This window comes from Ostrea edulis, chromosome 1, assembly GCF_947568905.1.
Source record: "Ostrea edulis chromosome 1, xbOstEdul1.1, whole genome shotgun sequence".
NCBI classification, from domain to species: Eukaryota; Metazoa; Mollusca; class Bivalvia; order Ostreida; family Ostreidae; genus Ostrea; species Ostrea edulis.
This window is the reverse complement of record NC_079164.1, coordinates 11,183,142-11,203,990: the sequence shown is the minus strand read 5'-3', so window position 1 is coordinate 11,203,990 and position 20,849 is coordinate 11,183,142. Positions and strand designations below refer to the sequence as shown.

Below are 20,849 nucleotides of genomic sequence, written 5' to 3'. Positions count from 1 at the left end.
AGCTTTTACAATTTATTTTTGATTTATTTAAGGAATGAAAGTAATTTTTATCTGTTTTATATGATATAAAGTAAGTCGGGGCAGTTTACTCATTATAAACTGCAAAACAGTTTATAAAATTGCGTAAACTGTCCAAACTTACTTTGATTACTTTCAGTCTTTATAATTCAATTTAGTAAACAGCGTTTGATATTATTTGATGGAAAATTCTAAGGAAAATATAAGTTTTATATGACACAAATCAATATCACCGTAGCAACAAAATGGAAACTGAACAGCCAAACGTATTGTGACGTCATTCCTATAACGTCATATAGCAGGATTAAAGGGCAACTTTGTTGATCGGTATAAAGAATGTTGATAAAGTGAAATCAACCAATCAAATTGCGTGTAACAAGTAAAATTAAATTTTCCAATTCAATACATAAATGGGTTTCATCTTTTAAAGGTGATGACCACTTGGGTTCATCTTCTGTGCAACTCATAACTACTTCATGTAATGCAATGTCACCATTTTACAACAGACTCTGGCTGTGGAACAAAAGAAAGAAGAGGAAAGAGAGAAAGTCAGGAAGCTGACCCCTCAAAGGTCACACCATGGACAGAGGATCGAAATCTGGGTGTCACCTGATGGGACAAGCTCAGAGGGTAAGACAGAGGAGGGAGAGGACGACGACCTTGACAAACTGGAGGCTGTAGAGGTCAGGCTTGATTTCATAATGAACAGATCTGTTTCTTTTATCAAATGTTTGTGAATGTGATGAACAGTTATACATTGGACATTACTCAAAATAAAAATGGATTGTCAGCAATTTTAAGAATGGAATTTCGTAGTGATTTCTTTTCCTCTGGAAAGTACATGCATCTGGATATACGTGTTCATGTATTTAATTGAAAATGATTGTTATTGTAGCTGAACAAAAGATTCAACTTGAGCTTCCTCAATGTTCATGGAATGCTGTTCACAAAAGTTGGGTAAGTCTTAACGAGATAAATCTGTGTCTGTGTCTTATCATTACATCTTTATGTCTTATAAATGATTGGCTCTAAACAAAACGTTGGTTGCTATGGTAGCTTTATGTTTGAGAACTACTGTTTGTAGACGAGAGTCCTTTCCTGAGAGTTGTGGACAGATGTTGAAGGAGTTCCAGGCTCTGTTACGATATGGCGCCCTGCCTCCCAGCCGACTGATTCAACTGATGGCCATTAACATGTTTGCCATAGAAAATACAGCTTTAAAAGGTTAGTGCTTCATTAGCATGCATTACATTACAGGTACATGTATTAGCATGCATTACATTACAGGTACACGTATTAGCATGTATTACATTACAGGTACACGTATTAGCATGCATTACATTACAGGTACACGTATTTGCCCACAATTATTCAAACAAGAAAACTTTCCAAGTTTTTATATGTGATATGTAATGATCTGCAATTTTGAGATTCAATTCCAACTGTCATCTTTGTAGCATCTTTGTAATCCATTAAAATTAATTGTTGTTTAGTTACAGACAATGAAACTTAAATCTCACAACATCTAGATCTTTTAAGAACAGTTTTATGTGAGTGAATACAGTGTGCTTAGTAATGAAGAGTCGTAAGACATTATTTATATGGTATTTGTTTCCCCCGTTTATGTCTGTAACAGGACAAATTGTTTTCTTGGAATCCGTACAAACTAAGCATATTGATGACTCTGGTCCTTCGCATCCTGTTTTTAGATCTCTCAATGGCTGAGGACTTCCGGTCGGAGCTTCAGGAACATGCGGTGCAGCTGGGTCTGGATATGTTCGGGATTCTCCTGGATTGCTGTGCCCTGGAGTTAACGAAACACCTAGCCTCCTCAGATTACCCCTGCCACATGTTTAGTCGCGATCTGGAGGAGTTAATTCCTGGTGTCAAGAAGTGGACAGACTGGATGTTGGCGAACCTTAAACTGTGGAACCCGCCACCATCGCTCAGGGACACTACGCTGGGGTAGGACAACTGTCTAAAAGATTGTCATTGATCTATTTCACTATAACTGTAATAGAAGTAATAGAACAGTGAACTTAAACATGTAGATTATTCATGCTGGTAGACAAAGAATGAAATGACCGAATACAATTTCTGTACTTTGATACTTCATGCTGTAAACTGATTATCTCTGTATTCTATTGAAATCTTTTCCTGATCCGCTCCTCAATGTTTCGTCACTTCTTTTCCTGATCCACTCCTGAATAGTTTGTTATTACACAAAGATTGATATTTATTGACTGAACACAGGCCTGGTACTGATGTTTGGTACTTATTAAAATGCTGATATTTATTGACTGAACACAGGCCTGGTACAGATGTTTGGTCCTTATTAAAATACTGATATTTATTGACTGAACACAGGCCTGGTACTGATGTTTGGTCCTTATTAAAATGCTGATATTTATTGACTGAACACAGGCCTGGTACAGATGTTTGGTCCTTATTAAAATGCTGATATTTATTGACTGAACACAGGCCTGGTACTGATGTTTGGTACTTATTAAAATGCTGATATTTATTGACTGAACACAGGCCTGGTACTGATGTTTGGTCCTTATTAAAATGCTGATATTTATTGACTGAACACAGGCCTGGTACTGATGTCTGGAAAGTGACAGCTAAGTTTGCCAACATTCTGAAGGATGTCGACATCAATCATGTCAAATTGTATGAAGATAAGATAGAAGGTATGAAACATTCTAATTGTATGGAATTGTCTGAAGTTTTTCTGCATAACCATCTACATGTACATGTAGCTATGCTTTTAATTTATACAATGTAAACCCCACCACCTCTGAAAATAAAAAGAATTGAGAAAAAAACAAGTAGTAGTTTCTAAAAATAAATGAAATGAAATATAGTTTATGTCCTAAGTATCTCTTAATCAAAGGCAGTAGGTTTGTCAAAAAAATAACCAATTTTACAATGTGGTATTTAATGTGTTTGCTTCATGTTTATAGAAACCATTGATTTTACAATGTGGTCTTTAATTTGTTAGCTTCCTACTTATAGGACCCCCCCCCCCCCTTTCCATTTTACAATGTGGTAATTAATGTATTAGCTTCCTGGTATTGAATTTGTTAGCTTCCTGTTTATAGAAACCTATTTTCTGTTTTAAGGCTGTGAACTGGTTGTGTTGTGTGAGGATACAATGTTGTCTTGTTTATATGTTTTCAGAATGTGAACCTATTTATCTGTTTTTAGGCTGTGAACCGGTTGTTTTGTTCGAGGACACAATGTTGTCGGGCTTTGTTCCCCTCATGAGTGCCCCAATAAAAGTGGCGTATGTTCACAGCACCGTTGACAAGGTAACCAACATAGAAGCTTAGTATATATCATAAACTGGAAATTTTTGTGAAGATTTGTTTCTGTAAATTTTGTAAAATGCTATAACAAGTGTATCAAAATTTTGCATATCCGGAAGCAAAATCATTTGGGCAAGGTCAAGATCACTGATTATAAATAATCAAGATTATTTGATGCATATCAAATATTCCACAATGAATTAAGATTGGCTAATACAGTTTGTACCGTTTATGAAATAAACCTGGTTTGAACCATCTCACCATAATAGACAATTCCGCCTAAAGGGGAACAAGTTAACTTTTCATTCTGCTGAAAACCTTAGATTGAACACATTGTGAAAAATACCCCGATCACAACTTTTTAATGGGAGAGATTTATGTAGTTTGTGGATAGTCTATTTCATGACCTGACAATGTGTTCTTGAATTCAAATTTGCTAGAATGTGCAGTATATTCTCATTCCCCCCCCCCCCCCCCCCCCCCAAAATGCTTTAGTTGAATAAATTTGATCTGCAAAATTGCAAGATAGTTTTATACAACAAATATTCAAGATTTACGGTGGTAATGTAAAAGCTACTTACTCAAAGATGATACATGTACATGTAGTCTTTCAAAAAGTTTTTCCCTGCAAGTCACTTAAATTTGAAATCGATTTCCTTCCACAAAGTTTATAACTGCCCCAAGGCCTGCACCTTTAAGAAGATAGTCAGGGTAAGAATTTTTTATTTTTCGGCAGGATATCGCCCGTGACTGTCTTCGAATCCAGGTGTTACAGGAGTTTGCCGATTACCTGTGTGGAGTGGAGCCACCCATGCTGGAGTTTGACGTGGTGAAGAAGGAGTACTACTCAGTGGCGCCCTCTACTGACTATAGTGAGGCTCCCCATGGGGACCTGCCTTCAGACTCGGATGAGGTAAGTGAATTCTGTATCGCCAGGTGTGATTTACCTTGTTATACTCGTGTACATGTCATTCTGGTGTTGACTACGAAGTGAAATTAGGGATGGTGTGCTGTTTGTTTGTCACCCCCCAAAACTTTGTAAGTGATAGAACTTCAATTTTCAGCATGTTTATTCCTTGTGTGTAGGTTAGTTTTGAATATGCACCCTGATTAATGATGCCAGCAAGCGACACTTTAGATTAAGCTCCTGAGAGGTGGGGGGGGGGGGGGGGGGGGGGGGGGTGGGGGGGGGGGTTTACTGGTAATATACCTATATACAATATTATTTATTTGTATGTTGTTTTATGTTCCATTTTGGAGTATTTTCATTAGGACAATGTTTACCTGTGTATGTTACTTATGGCTGTAGCAGTGAGGGTTCTTATCGTTCTGATAGCTGAAAGCTTAAGGTGGGTCCTTAGTTCTGGATTTTTGGGGTTTAGGTAGCATTTTTTTGTTTGGAATCAATAGATTAACATTCAGAGTAATGAGAAAAGGCAAATTAGTTAAGGATTTCCAGATTTATTTTCCTTACAGACACTACTGAAGTAATGTACCCCTATGTAGATTTTTATGAAATTCATTGGAAACAGTTATCTGTTGTTATTTCAAAATAAAAACAACAACAAAAATTTTAAATTGCATTTATTTATCAGGAAACATGTCAATAACTAAAACACATGTCATTTTCAATATTTTCATCAAGTTTTAGTATAATAAGTGCAAAATTATTGAATTAGCCTTATTCTCCAAAATGTTAAAAAACAAACAAATATGGACACAATTTCCTTATAGCATGGTTTACATATCATTTTTTCTGTTTATATTAGTAGATGTACATCTGTTATAGTTATTTATGGAAAAAAATCCATACCTTTCCTTAATAATTTCAAATCTATAGCTTCTAGAGTATGTATACCCCCATAAAAACCCTAAGTCTGGCACCATACAACTGAGCTATTCAAAACCACTCATGGATTAAACTTTTATGTAATTTCATGAAAAGACACAGATAATAATTCCTTATCACCTTGGTAAAATGTTTGTGAAAAATATAGGAAATCTATTGCATAATGGACTCGATAAATAATTTAATGAAAACAGAGTTATTGTCCTTGGATTCAATATTTTGAAACGCATCATTGACTATTCAAATATAACTAAGACTTTTGAAATATTTTATGGCTAACAAGATTTTTTACAATAACTCTTGAAAAAGATTCCAACAAAATTTATGTTCCAGTCATTAAATTATTGACTTTGCACAATCTTATGACGTCACAGGAGTGTGGAACTACGTTAAGTGAGCTTTCCTGATCAAAGCTTGCCTGTGTATGTGTTTGTACATCAATAGATGTCTTTCGTTAGATTTTTAAATTTTCAACCAAACTTTCTGGAAAAGTATCTTGAGGTAAAAGGGAATCAAGTTTGCACAAATGATAAACCATGACCTTCTCCAAGGGGTGCCATTAGGAAGGAATGTTTACAAAATCCTCTCAATAATCATTCTACTATAGATGCACAAACTTACATGAAAGCTTTCTAATCCAATGAAGATGCAAGTTCAGTTTATATGCATGCACCCTCAGGTGGAGTCAGATTTATTCATATCACGATTTCTGGGGTCAGGGCAGGGTCATTAGGCCAAAATTAATGTGGTGTTTTTATACTTCACATTGTGACACCTACCTGAACAGCTTTCAAAACAACCATGAATACATTGTATTGTCACTTGCATTCATGTACACAGAAATATAGTTTGTTTTCATTGATTAAACTTGTGCAATTTGGGTACAAAATAAAACTGAGAACAAAATGTAATGTATATGTGAGAGACAGTTTTATAGACACTTTTTTGATATTATTGTATGAGGAAATTTTATACCATCACTATTTTTTGTGGAAAACCTGTCTATCAGATGTGTTGTAATGTAAAAGTACAGTTGATGTTTTTCTTTTCATAATTGATATCAGCATTGAAAAAATGAAAACAAGTTTAATATTTCATTTTATATAATAAATAAAAGTATTTCAAAAATGAAGTTAACAAGAAGGAAATCAATTGTAAAGGAATATTTCTACTTTCTTTCTATCATGCTTTGTCTATCTTTCACCTGTGGTGCATTTTGCAGTCATTGAAATTTCAAACGAAGTGATGCAATACAATGACCATTCAAAAATGAACCAATATCTGAAAGCTTATCAAGAACATTTAGATTTTTACATGTGAAAATGCAACAGCTCCAGTGATCGATGTGTCCATGGGCCTCTTGTTGTTTCTTGCTCACATATTGAATTCTGAGAAATGTTAGAGAAATTGAATGTGATGGAATTGTAATTCTGAATTCTGAGAAATGTTGTGTATAACAGGAAGCTGAGGTGATCATTGAAAGTGAGGAGGAAACGGCGGAGGGAACGGAGGACAATGAACATGTACGTCTGCTGAAACAAAAGAAAGAGGAACTGAGGAAAAAGAAGGAACAACAGCTGAAGGACAAAGAAAGCATTCAGGTAACAGCCACATGTCCAGAGAACTCCGTCCAATGTCTGTCCATTTGTCCATTCCTCTGTCTGTCCATTTGTCAATTCCTCTGTCTGTCCATTTGTCCATTCCTCTGTCTGTCCATTTGTCCATTCCTTTGTCCATTTGTCCATTCCTCTGTCTGTCCATTTGTCCATTCCTCTGTCTGTCCATTTGTCCGTTCCTCTGTCTGTCCATTTGTCCATTCCTCTGTCTGTCCATTTGTCTATTCCTCTGCCTGTCCATCAATCTGTCTGTCAGAATATAGTTGAACTTTCACATATATGTAGTATTGCACCACACTTTTTAAAAGGGACTGGTTCACATTTTGAATTTTTTTTTTTTAATTTTTGATGTTAAACATTACAAATATAACTCATTTAATGTTGGCAGCCAAAATTTTGACCTTCTGAATGCAAGAATAAGAGCAATATTTTAGCCTTAAGTCTGTGTTATGTAAACAAAGACTCGGATCTTTTAATATTAAGAAGCAAACCAGTGCAATGTTAATTTTGTTATTTACAGCATCTTAATTTTGCACAATCACAAATGTAACTTTTAGATGACACATTTGACATATTAAATGTAACTTTTAGATGACACATTTGACATATTAAATGTAACTTTTAGATGACACATTTGACATATTAAATGTAACTTTTAGATGACACATTTGACATATTAAATGTAACTTTTAGATGACACATTTGACATATTAAGAATACTTGAAATGTGATAGATACAATAAACTTAACCATCTTAAATCGATATCCGTTTCTTTTGAAAACTTTGTAAACAATAACATACTGCAATCTTTGTTTACAAATCTAATGATAAACTGTCTAAAATGAGCCTCTGTGATAATGAATAACCTTAATATTTTTGTGAAACCTTTTAAATACATTCGACAGTAGATTTTGATCATTAAGGTGGAATGATACACCTGGTGATTTTTCCTGTACTAACTCCTCATATATTTATAGAAACTTCTGTAATAACCCCAGATCACGAGTATTTGTCGTTTATTTTTCACAATTTTTGTTTCATTGTTTTAAGAAAATTGAATTTCATCAGTTCTTAATTGTATACTCCAGAACTCTTCATTTTGTCTTTTGAGATATTCCTGTTTACGTTGTTTGAATTAAAATTAAACAAAATAATATTGATTTTAGTGATCATTTTTTAAAAATTTATTTCTGGAAAAAAAGGTTTGTTTTTTTTAACATCAAAATTCAATTTCTTGAAAACTGGTGGTTAAATCTGTACCAACTTCTGTAAATAGAAAATGCACATGCATATGAATGATATGAAAAGGTGAAATTGAAAAAAAGTTTCTATACAGCTGTATATGAAAAACTTTATAAAAAAAATGTTGGTTTTGAAATTCCGGATGGAAGAGTTATCTTTCCTAAAATAGCAAGATCCAAACAACCTGGTACTTTTTGTAAGAAAATGATACAATTGTCACAGGGAGAGGGCTGAAATAGGCTATGCCTGCTCCCCAATCCCATTCATTTATTAGTGAATAAAATATTGTTTGAATTAAATACAATTGTCATATATTTTTGTCCAAAAGCCATAAAATCTTTCTCAGATAAGTGAGAAGTGATACAGGAAGAAACATATACAATGCTGTTGTAAGAATAAACTTTTTGTACAGAATTTTAGTGCACACCTGGATTAATTTATGCATATATCTGCATATGAGCAAAGCAGCAAAATGAAATGCAAGTGCTGTTGATATTGTCAACATAACAGGCTACAACAGTAGGATAAATGATCAGGACCAGTGAAACAGGGTGTATTTACATGTAATACCCTAATCTGTCATGGCATTTTCTCTTCCCTTTTAAAACATAAGCAGAATTGAAATTTGTATACATGCATGTACAAAATATATCTTTTAAAATCAAAAACACTATTTCATATGCAAGTACTTTCAATAATAAGGATAATGTGACGGACATGCATGTGACCGTTACATTCCTTACACATGATGCATGTACATGTATGTATATAAAAAAAATCCAGTTAATTCAATAATGATATTGATGATGAAGTGGAGATAACCATTCGTTTATTCTATATGTATTGAAAGGTTTGATTGAAATACAGGGCATTATAAAATCTTATAAACTTACCTTCATGTCTCAACTGGTCGCGGTAGCTCAGTGGTAGAGCACTTGCTTCGTAACTTAGAGGTCGTGAGTTTGAGCCCTGCCTTGGCTTCGTCAAACATAAAATGTAAACTTTTGGTAGTTCGATCTATTACTCCATCACCAAATACTCGGCATTTAGAAGCGAGAGTCGCAGGTCGTAAAAGCACTAGGCCTATGGTACTTCACGTTTTCCCCGCGCTTCTAAAGGTATCGCTTTGTTTATGAACAAGTTGTTTTAGCGCTCATATCTCCGTCGAATATTTCCCCTTCAATTAAGCATTGAAAAGAACTTCAACTACATTTACCGTCATGAAAAGAAGAGTTCTGTTTGCGGGTTCCTAAGCTATTTGCTACACAAGTAAATCAGGTTTTTACCTGTCTAGTTGTTAGTTTTTCATATCATATTTTTTCCTATTGGCATGTATGTATGTTGTTTTATTCATTATTGGTAATGGTTCTAGAATGGCTTTGTTTATCTATGTACATGTATACTTTCAGAAACTGATAGAAAAGGACCGTCATCGATGTATTGAGCTGGAGATCCACCCCATCTTCTTGATTCCAGACACCAACTGTTTTATTGACCATTTCTCCGGCCTCAGACAGCTAATTCAGCAGAAAAAGTATACGGTGGTGGTACCCTTAATAGGTAAGATTAAAAATAAACGCAAAGGTGGTACCCTTAATGTGTAAAATTATAAATAAACACAAAGATGGTACCCTTAATGTGTAAAATTAAACATTCATGTAGTGTTCATACCATTGAGGGGTAGAATTACAAATTAGGCATCCCAAACACCGGGTCCCAATTAACGCTTACAGGTTCAGCGCATGTTACTGTGGAATTCAAATAATTATTCTAACAGTTTGCCAATCCCAAAAAGAGCACAGATAATGACAACTTACATGTACATGTGTATAATAAACTCATCGTCAGATTATGTAGACATCATGTCCACCCACCAAGGTGTATTCCCACTAATAATCTCGATATTTCCAAAAACCTCTTTATTACACATGTAGAAGACAGATTAAGTGATGGCGTTATTACACATGTAGAAGACAGATTAAGTGATGGCGTTATTACACATGTAGAAGACAGATTAAGTGATGGTGTTGATGTTGTGTCGTTTTAGTCATTAATGAGTTAGATGGGTTAGTGATGGCGTTGATGTTTGTCGTTTTAGTCATTAATGAGTTAGATGGGTTAGTGATGGCGTTGATGTTGTGTCGTTTTAGTCATTAATGAGTTAGATGGGTTAGTGATGGCGTTGATGTTTGTCGTTTTAGTCATTAGTGAGTTAGATGGGTTAGTGATGGCGTTGATGTTTGTCGTTTTAGTCATTAATGAGTTAGATGGGTTAGTGATGGCGTTGATGTTTGTCGTTTTAATCATTAATGAGTTAGATGGGTTAGTGATGGCGTTGATGTTTGTCGTTTTAGTCATTAATGAGTTAGATGGGTTAGTGATGGCGTTGATGTTTGTCGTTTTAGTCATTAATGAGTTAGATGGGTTAGTGATGGCGTTGATGTTTGTCGTTTTAGTCATTAATGAGTTAGATGGGTTAGCCAAGGGCAACAAAGAAGGACAACGGGACTCGGATGTCACCAAGGTCGCAGAGAGATCAAAACAGACAGTGGACTTCCTGGAGGAGGAGTTTGAGAAAAAGAACTCTCACCTTAAAGCTCTGACCTCCAAAGGAAACATTCTGGAGACGATCTCATTCCGTAGTGAAGAGGGGGACTCCAGCGGGGTAAGAACGTCCATAGATAAAGACGTCAAGCTCCATGTATTCATGTACCAATAATGCGTAACATCAATAATTAAAGACGTCAAACTCCGCTTATTCATGTACCAACAATACGTAATGTCAAAAAAGCTATTTTTAATGTGGTTTAAATAATGCTGAATATAAAGACTGGTGCATGATGATTCATTGTATTAGGGGATGGATCTAAGGGAGTGAGGTTTTTAATCTGATTAAATACTTTTTTCAACACATTTCAAGAAAAATAAAACATCATATCTATATTGTTGGGAATTCAGAATTCTTGGAGAGCAGACTTTGCATGCAGCAGAATCAGGCTGGTGAAAATGTTTCTGTGGTTTATTTTTCACATTTTGCTCACACAGTTGACAAATATTAGACAAATATGGGAATAGAAATGTGAATTATTGTTTGTTGTAGGGAAATAATGATGACATCATTCTCTCCTGTTGTCTTCATTACTGTAAAGACAAGGCCAGAGAATTCATGCCCAAAGAAAAAGGTGAGTGAACCAGATGTCACCTTATCAATATCACATCATCAACATCACCTCATCAATATCACGTCATCAACATCATCTCATCAATATCACCTCATCAGTCACCTCATCAATATCATCTCATCAGTTACCTCATCAATATCACCTCATCAACATCACCTCATCAATATCACCTCATCAACATCACCTCATCAACATTACCTCATCAATATCACATTGTAAAGATCACCTCACCAGTCACCTCATCAATATCAAGTCATCAACATCACCTCATTAATATCACCTCATCAACATCACCTCATCAATATCATATCATCAACATCACCTCATTAATATCACCTCATCAACATTACCTCATCAATATCACATCGTAAAGATCACCTCACCAGTCACCTCACCAGTCACCTCATCAATATCAAGTCATCAACATCACCTCATTAATATCACCTCATCAACATCACCTCATCAATATCATGTCATCAACATCACCTCATTAATATCACCTCATCAACATTACCTCATCAATATCACATCGTAAAGATCACCTCATCAATATCACGTCATCAACATCACCTCATTAATATCACCTCATCAACATCACCTCATCAATATCACCTCATCAATATCACATCGTAAACATCACCTCACCAGTCACCTCATCAATATCACGTCATCAACATCACCTCATTAATATCACCTCATCAACATCACCTCATCAATATCACGTCATCAACATCACCTCATTAATATCACCTCATCAACATTACCTCATCAATATCACATCGTAAACATCACCTCACCAGTCACCTCATCAGTATCACCTCACCAGTCACCACACCAGGGTAACTGTAAACCGACTTTTATTCACAACTTTATTTTGTGATTTACTAGTGATAAACTGGTTCACGGTGACTAATTTTTGCGACCAAGATAATCTTGAACATACAAGAAAGTCTAGTTCACGGCGAGAAATATCCACAATGAAGAGGTTCTCGCGAACCTCACGAATGAAAGTTGTTTTACAGTACCTCATCATTTGTATTTGAATTAAACCAAGGATTTGACATTTACTTACTTGAGCACTAGACCAGCTGGGCTACTTCAAATGACTTTTAATATTCCTGACCTTATATCCACTAGCCTTGACCAAACTTTCCAGAAAAAATTAAGACATTCTGATGCTTTCTCCATTTGATAATCTATTTGAATACTTAAATCTAATGACAAACCATATTTTCTCTGTTCAGTTTGAACCAAAATGTATTCTTCAGCCCAATTAGAATAAAATGACCTCGACCATTTTTCTTTTTGGACAACTGTCTGTGAGGATGATTTGAGTATTTGAATAGGGATATTCCCGCACATGTATGTCAGCAGCGAAAAATGGCTGTTTACAAAGCAATTTGATGAAAATTTCTCACATTTAATTAAAATGAATTGTTTTAAATTCAAATGAATTCAATTTATATCTATTTATCTAAAACAAAACTTTACACACATTAACATTCTTAATGAACGAGTAGATGTCACAAAATATCACTTCCGTCGGTGACTTATCCATTACATCTAAAAAATCGAGATTACATATGTATGTCATCACGTGGTTTAAAATGGTTCCTAGAGGTGTTGTTCATTTTTTATACTTATTTGTTTAGTACATTTTAAAATAACTTATGGTTTCAAATAAAGTCTCTTGTTTATTTTTTCAACACGACCAGTTGGACTAGTAAACAGACATTTTACCCGACCGGACCTATCATTTAGAAGACTCCATCAGTCGGATGTGCCTTAGTGTCAAGACCTGAAACCCCATGTCCTGTTAAAATTATACGTACCCTAATCCAAGATGATACTTGTTTATCAGAACTTGTAGCGCTAGATCTGAGTCACTTTACATGTGTCAAACTAGATTTACACCCAGTAAACATTGACTTATGTAAATCATCTCTGTCTACTCTCTGTAACCATACAGGAAAAACTGTAAATCTGAGTCTCTTCCATTTTGTCAATTTAAACAATTCATCAAATGGAATATAACTGACAAGAAAAAGAGTTGATTTATTTCCCATAGGGAAATTATCACCCATTTTATTTTCACTCATATCGCTTTTATCAAAAATAAGCAAAATTAAAGCTGGACTAATTTAGATGTACTTCAAAAAGTCTTTGCTCTAAAGTAACATAAAATGACTGAGTGAATCGAAAACAGTGAAATTAAATTCTCCATGCATTTTGGCTATAAAAAATCCCTTTACTATACAGTAAATCTTCTGAAAGCCTAATGTGATGAGTGACATTGTGTATTAATCTGATCCAATTCCAAACTTAACCAATGGCTTCTCAGGCCAGACTACATCTGTTTTATCAAATTCCAACTTAAAGGACACATCTCGTGTTTTTAAACTTTTTAATTTTTTCAGCAAAATTAATTCATTTCATGCCTAAAACTACTTTACATGTGTTTTAAAAGAAACAGTTTGCGTAGTTTTCGAGTTTGATTGCGATGAAATTCAAATCTTGCGATATGCATATTTTCTTCGATATTTTACGCGCCATTATCTGTGACGTCATATGCGACCTCGAGCGAGAAGATTTGAAAACATTTGTTAGCCATTTCATAAACAGATTAGATTTAATTGACAAACAAACAATTATCACATTAACGGCTTGTAAATAACACTGCATTGGGGTGTTGTGTGCCGTTTAAGGGTGTACTTGCTGTCAGTAGAGATGATTTGGACTGTGTTTTTTTCAATTTTCGAAGGAAGGTATGAGGGACAAGACGTGAATATTTTTTGTTGGCACAACGACTTTGCCATAAAAAAAAAAACCCAGTAGAATTTGTCCCTATACTTTTTCAAACAAGCTCTTGGACAAAGACGTATATAAACTGCGAGAAAATGGTTCTATCGAAGCTTCGCACTGTTACATATAGGCCTACCGCATATGCTTTCCGTTCTGCTCTCAAATTCAATACACACTCGCACCAACTGACCTTCACCTTGTAACACCATATAGGCAGAACTTTGCTAGCAGTGTCTACCAACTGGTAGTTTTAAAAAAGAAATTAATAGAACTTTCAATTATAAATAATAAAATATGATACTTCCCAACTTTGAATTGAATTATAATGCTTTCATTTTTTTTTTAAAGGAACGCGTACGTGTTTACAACAACAGCACGCCGCGCTCCCACTTCCTAAGTAACAATGTGTAGATAACAAAAAATAATGATTAATAAAATTGAGCTTGAATAAAATAATTTAAAAGTATTGTGATTTTCACAATAACTTTGATCATTTTTATTATATTTTTTTCCCCGAAATGCACCCGTGACGGTAGGCCTAGTTGTCAATGCTACATGTACGTAATCGTATTATAATTTAGGCCTATCTAACTTCTCCAAAAATAAATTTAATAATAATTGCTCTGTTTATTTTAGAAAAGCAACAACGCTAATTACAGTTGTTTACAGAAATGGCATTACCAAATAGTGTTTAGACAGTGATCCCATGTAAACATTATTTACTCGCAAATTTATGCAGATTTCATACTCGCTTTCCTCGCTACATTTGGGTCGCTATTTGTATGCACTGGTGGCTAAAAGATATAAGACTCGGGAAATTTGTCAACATCGAAATAAATGTTATCCATGGTAAATAAATTAGGCCCCTAAAACCCGAGTTTTAAAAAATATCTAACACTACTATTACAACAAGTTGATCGACGAAGGTCGCATATGACGTCACTGTACCACGTGACTACCTATCTAATTAACTAGGCTTTTTGAAATCGGGGCTTAGATTTAAGTCCATATTGTGGCTAATTATCGCAATACTTCAGTGAACAAACTATTACAATTAATTTCTATAAGCATAAGGAAGACAAAATGCATATAATTCTGTATACTTTGAAAACACGAGATGTGTCCTTTAACCAATGGCTTCTCAGGCCGGACTACATCTGTTTTATCAAAAGACAACTTAACCAATGGCTTCTCAGGCCGGACTACATCTGTTTTATCAAATTCCAAACTTAACCAATGGCTTCTCAGGCCGGACTACATCTGTTTTATCAAATTCCAAACTTAACCAATGGCTTCTCAGGCCGGACTACATCTGTTTTATCAAAAGACAACTTAACCAATGGCTTCTCAGGCCGGACTACATCTGTTTTATCAAAAGACAACTTAACCAATGGCTTCTCAGGCCGGACTACATCTGTTTTATCAAAAGACAACTTAACCAATGGCTTCTCAGGCCAGATTACATCTGTTTTATCAAAAGACAACTTAACCAATGGCTTCTCAGGCCGGACAACTTAACCAGTCACCTTGTCTCTATGTTGTCACTGACTAACTTCACCAGTGTTACAGGTTCATAGTGAATGATCGGGTGACTAATTATTTCCATACATAGATACTAGGTTTATTCACTTCTGTAGCTTGAAGCAGACTACTAATTTTACTTATTAAAGGTTGCTTTTTTGCAGTAATCCTTTGATGATTTTCAAAAGGCATGATGCAATATAACTTTGTTTCAGTGTTTTTCTTATGCACCCTGAAATGGCAGGGGCATACAGAGTTACACTTTAGCCTCATAATTCAGTTTCTGTTCATTATCTCTGTTATGGACGCACATATCCAAATGAAATTTGGTATATACAATGTAGGTACACTAACATAAGAATAATTCTGGTTGAAAATTTTTGACAGTTGTGTCCCTTTGACTTGTAAACTTTGAAACAATACACTATCTAAGTCATACATAGCCATTTTGAATAAAGATTTGTCTTGAGAATATGCAGCTCATGCCTGTATTTGTCTTCCCATTAGGTTTTGCCTCGATATTTCATGCCCTGTTAAGTTACTATTTTCGCACAATGCACAGATAAACGTACACATATCAGTATTTCTTATGTGTATTTTCACTGTTTTCGTTCAAAATTTTCATACAAAATAAACTGAAATAATACAGTTGCTAATCTGCAGGTTCAAACCCAGGGCCATTTGCTTGTGAGGCGAATGTGCTATCCATTAGGCCATGGAACCACTCTACTGACTATGGTTAAATTTTACATATTAACTAAAGCTTACCACTAAACAATACAACCGTTATAAAGAAAACTTGACCACACATTTGACTAACACAAAAATGATGAATTATCGTCTAATTTTGATAATTATGTACCAATACAAAATGTAATCAATATCATGTTTTCAATATTCTCATCAATGAACATTAGAAGAGTGTTTGGAGTAATATCTTATAAGTAACAGCCTCTATATTAGATTGACAAGATTTGAATTATTTTGTATTGAAAACAAAATTTAAGATATAAGCTTTTGAACTTCTTTCCCCTCTGTGAACTACAGACATTTGTACTTTTGTGAACAGATGCACCGGTGAGATTATACAGAGAGGTGGTGCTGCTGACCGATGACAGAAACCTACGACTGAAGGCTCATACCTGTAACGTGCCGGTCAAGGATGTTCTCTCGTTCCTCAAGTGGAGCAAGATCACCTGAACAGACCATTGGAATGGGAGCATCAGTTCTGATGGCACGAGGACAAACCTCTGGATTGTCAGCCTAGTGTGTCAGCTAACGGCTAATGTCCTTTATCTAGTGTGAAAAAATTGTCTGTTTGGCTTGTGTTAAATGTCACAACAGCCCGTACAAGAAACCAACTAATAGCATACCACATACTACTGAATGGAAATTTCTACTTTTCCCAGCTTAAACCATATAATTTGAGGAAACACATTGGAGGGATGTTGTTTCGTACAGTTACATCGACAGAGAAATTTTGTAGCTGCAGAGAATTTCTGAGGATGCTGTTCCTCTGTGTAGTTTTAAACAGTGACCTTTTTGAACTGATGAGACAGTGAGTGTTTGAACTGCATTGACAGTGAGTTTTATATAAACCTTTTTAACCCTATTTATTGACTGTGGTGAATTCATCTACTAAAGTTACACATGTATTGTGATGTCAGGGAGGATATCAATGAATGTTAATTCTGAGAAGAGGAAAAATTCCATCACAGTGAGACACCGATGGAAATTGACCTTGAATACTTTAAAACTTGTCAGATGAAGCTACTGGGTAGTTAGAATCAACAATCTGGGAGCTAAAGTATTCTTACAAATGAAAGCAGTAACTTTGAATATTCGTTTGAATTACCGTTTTGTAGCTTTAAATTTTCTTTCCCTGACCCCAAAGCACTCTGTAAAGCATTTTAATAATTGTGTCTTTGTTAAATTAGAATAGTAAATATATTTTTTAGATTTATTTATACTATGTATGTAAATAGTTCACTTGCATTCTACATGTTGAAGAACCCTGTGTTATTCCATGGGAAGAAAGAGAGATGGCAAAGAAGATTAGCCCGACAGTTTTATTGTAGTTTTACTCATTGACAGTAATGTTCTGAATTTTTTAAGTTCCTTATAAGATAAAGAATTTTGTCAAGGGTACATGTAGATGTAGATAGTGGGATTTGAATAGAACCAAGTGGTGTGCGTTGTTTGAAGACTAAAAATGGAGGGGCTTGTAAAGATTGTACTTTAAATTTCAATGGATTTGTTTTGGGTTTTTTTCAATTTAATTAAATATTTAGTGACATGAATGAATTTGTTCCTTGATACAGAGAGGAAATTTATTTGTGTCTACATTACATTTGTACTTTTGTGTATTGGAGTTATACAATTTTACGTCATAGTCTGGATGTACGCACCTCGAATGATTTTACCGTTATATCATGTGTATTCTGGCATCATCTATATTATCAACGATGTTTTTTTTATTAGGTGTTAAATTTCTGATGAAACTGAATTCCAAGAAAATATCTTTTTAACAGGAAAAGACAGAATCAACTCACCACAATTTGGGAACAGAAAATTATACTGAAGTTTTTGTAGGTGTGTTTCCTGGTTGGGGGCTATTGTAACATGCAGAAATAAATACATTATCTTAATTAGTTATAGGTATTCTGCAGCTGCTCTTAACGCTAATTGATCAGTGCAAATTGCAGTATATATACAAAGGCATGAAAATCTCTGATGTCATGAATTGAAGACAATAGCTCTGTTCTGTGGCCGTGGTTACTACATACATCTAGTGGCGAGATAGTTTGTGTTTTGATATCATTTTGGCAAAACTACAGCATGTACAATTCATATATACAGTGTGCATTTGATCTAAGTATTCATTTTATGTACAATCATTACAAAATGATTTAAAACTGTTTTAGAATTGCATGGAAAGAATTTGGTGTGTCTGTATATAAAACTATGACTGTTAGCATGACAAAGACCAATGTGCATGTACTGTAAGTCTACGGATACATGTACCATGGATGGACTCTGACTGTGTCTTTATGAGTAGAAATCAGTACATGGACTGTGTCTTTATGAGTAGAATTCTGTACATATAAATGTGGCTGTGGTCCCTGTCAGTGGAATGTGATTCTATGTACAGTGTGTTTAAGTTGTTGACCTGCTTCTCATGCAGTACTGGCATGTCGTGGACTGTTCTTAACCTCTAACACTTAGTGTTACAATCTGTACAGTTAGCCATGAGCATCAAATTTTACCATGTTCATTCTGAGCAATAAAGGAAAATATTAGTTTCTAAATACATATAAGTTTTAAATGAAAATGTACAATGTGTTTAACCTTTTCATGAGTTGGAAACAGTCTTAGATTTTTGCTTTTTTGTGGGGGAGGGGTATAAATCTATTTAATGTTTCTTTTGAAACCGCTTTGCACGTTTTAAAAATCTTTGTTTAAAATCAGTAGATATAGATATTTTGTTTTTATTTTTAAAAATTAACTCCATTGTTAGCAATATCATTCTGGTGTTCGGAGCAGTTTTTTGGGATTAATGGGTGCAGTTTGATTACAGTAGTTGATTGTGATTTTATTTATGTGGTATTTTGAAACATTTCCATACATCTTGTTACATGTATTAAATGCTCCAGGTTTCTGATGAATTTGTCAGAATTTCCAATATGGTGTAATATTAGCATATCATCATGATCTTACAGTTGATATAATCTTTATGAATAAATTAGGTATACAATTCGCGTATTTCCAGTGTTCTTTATGTAGTTTCGAATTGCGAGACCTCAATCTGTGATGTGGAGTAGTGTTTGTTTAGATACATTTGTATACAGCGGTATACCAGCCAAACATTATTATTAATGGCATGTGTACACTGTCAATGTCTTAAAAACCTCATGTAGTGTAAATTTCAAAATTAAGGAAAGTTGATCTTGCCATATTATAATTGCAGTTTAAGGAGGTATACTAAATCGTCATAATGGCTGTCAGTGACTTCCCTTTAAAACACGAATGAAAATATAAAGGTCAGCAATATTCGTACATTTCTTTAAATTTGGTTGTGTCGGCTGCTGATCTGTGGATCGCGGGTTAGAGTCTAGCAGGGATTTGAATAAAAAAAATTTCAGAATACGTTTTACTAAAACTGCATTTTTGACTAAATAAAGTACATGTAAATTTTCAATTTCAGAATATTACTGTACATATCATCCAGTCCGCAGATGTGTTATTCCTCAATACTATTTGCAATTGATTTCACATGTCTAATTGTCGAACAAGTCTGAGTACGTATCGCGGTCTAACTTCACCAACTGAATCTTTCCGTCACGTCCCGCGATCAGAAGCCGTGACGAGGTCACGTGATAAGACATCCACTCCACGTCCGGCATTCTCGACTCGCCAATCTTCCCAATTAACTTTCCCAGGGTGTTCAGCTGGTATATCTCGCCATTGCTCAAGAGAACCAAAAATTTATTGTCGACTTCCACAATCCAGATCACCGGATGTTTGAATTTCCTCTCCCACATTAATTCCTTCTTCCAGGAGATGCACAGAAGTTTTCCTTGGTTCAAGTCTGGAAACAGGAATTTATTGCCGAGTTTGTTTTCTAAGAAGCACGGAACAACGCTATGTCCCCTGATATGGACAGAAATATCCACGGCCCTGCTTCTCTGAAACCGCTTTTCGTACAAAATTACTTTGTAATTGTTAAGCATACAGACTTTCGTTCCATTCAAACTGACTAGGCGCGCTTCGGATACTAACCGTTTCCTTTCCTTCTCCGTGATGAATGTACCGCAATCGGTGTCAACCACTTGAAACGTTAAGAGAGTTTTGCCTGACAACACATACAAGCTGTCATCCGGGCGGACGACAACGCTAGTGGGTTTAAGGTCGTCTCCTAGAAGACATACACTCTGCATGTCGTTTGTCTTGCTGAACAAGATTAAACAATTATTAGCTTTGTCCATCGCTAGAATTCTCCCATCGGACATAAATGCTGCACCACAAAGCTCACATCTCTGTTTCTCATAGTTTGTTTTGCATTGAAACTCCGCCAGAAAAGAGGTCCTCCATAGTACTTCGAACTCTGAACCTTCCACTTGATAAACTGAAGAACCAGTAGGGATAGTCACATCAAAAAATCCGGATCCGTCGGTCCGTTGAACAACATCACTAGTAGAAATGGTCAACTCTGGTGGAGCTATCTTCGGCTTGTCGCCTGCTTTGGGTTTCTCTTCGAACAATTCTACAAGCAATTCTACGTACTTGTGGTCCTTAGTGGAGCGGAAC

The 20,849-nt window shown here is 35.1% G+C and overlaps 1 protein-coding gene across 3 annotated transcripts in view; it reads left to right on the top strand.

Moving 5' to 3' along the window:
- LOC125664110 (telomerase-binding protein EST1A-like) overlaps positions 1–19,298 on the top strand; it is a 56,636-nt gene extending 37,338 nt beyond the window's left edge. For 2 of the 3 annotated variants that reach the window (XM_056152662.1, XM_048896656.2), the window contains exons 9-20: positions 525–701; positions 914–975; positions 1,103–1,242; positions 1,728–1,983; positions 2,614–2,711; positions 3,229–3,332; positions 4,066–4,242; positions 6,639–6,779; positions 9,447–9,597; positions 10,494–10,702; positions 11,138–11,219; positions 16,612–19,298. In XM_056152662.1, coding sequence (XP_056008637.1) covers positions 525–701; positions 914–975; positions 1,103–1,242; positions 1,728–1,983; positions 2,614–2,711; positions 3,229–3,332; positions 4,066–4,242; positions 6,639–6,779; positions 9,447–9,597; positions 10,494–10,702; positions 11,138–11,219; positions 16,612–16,742 — 1,728 coding nt within the window. In that variant the 3' untranslated portion in view covers positions 16,743–19,298. The other variant, XM_056152663.1, reaches the window with a different exon arrangement.
- The last annotated feature ends 1,551 nt before the right edge of the window (positions 19,299–20,849 follow it).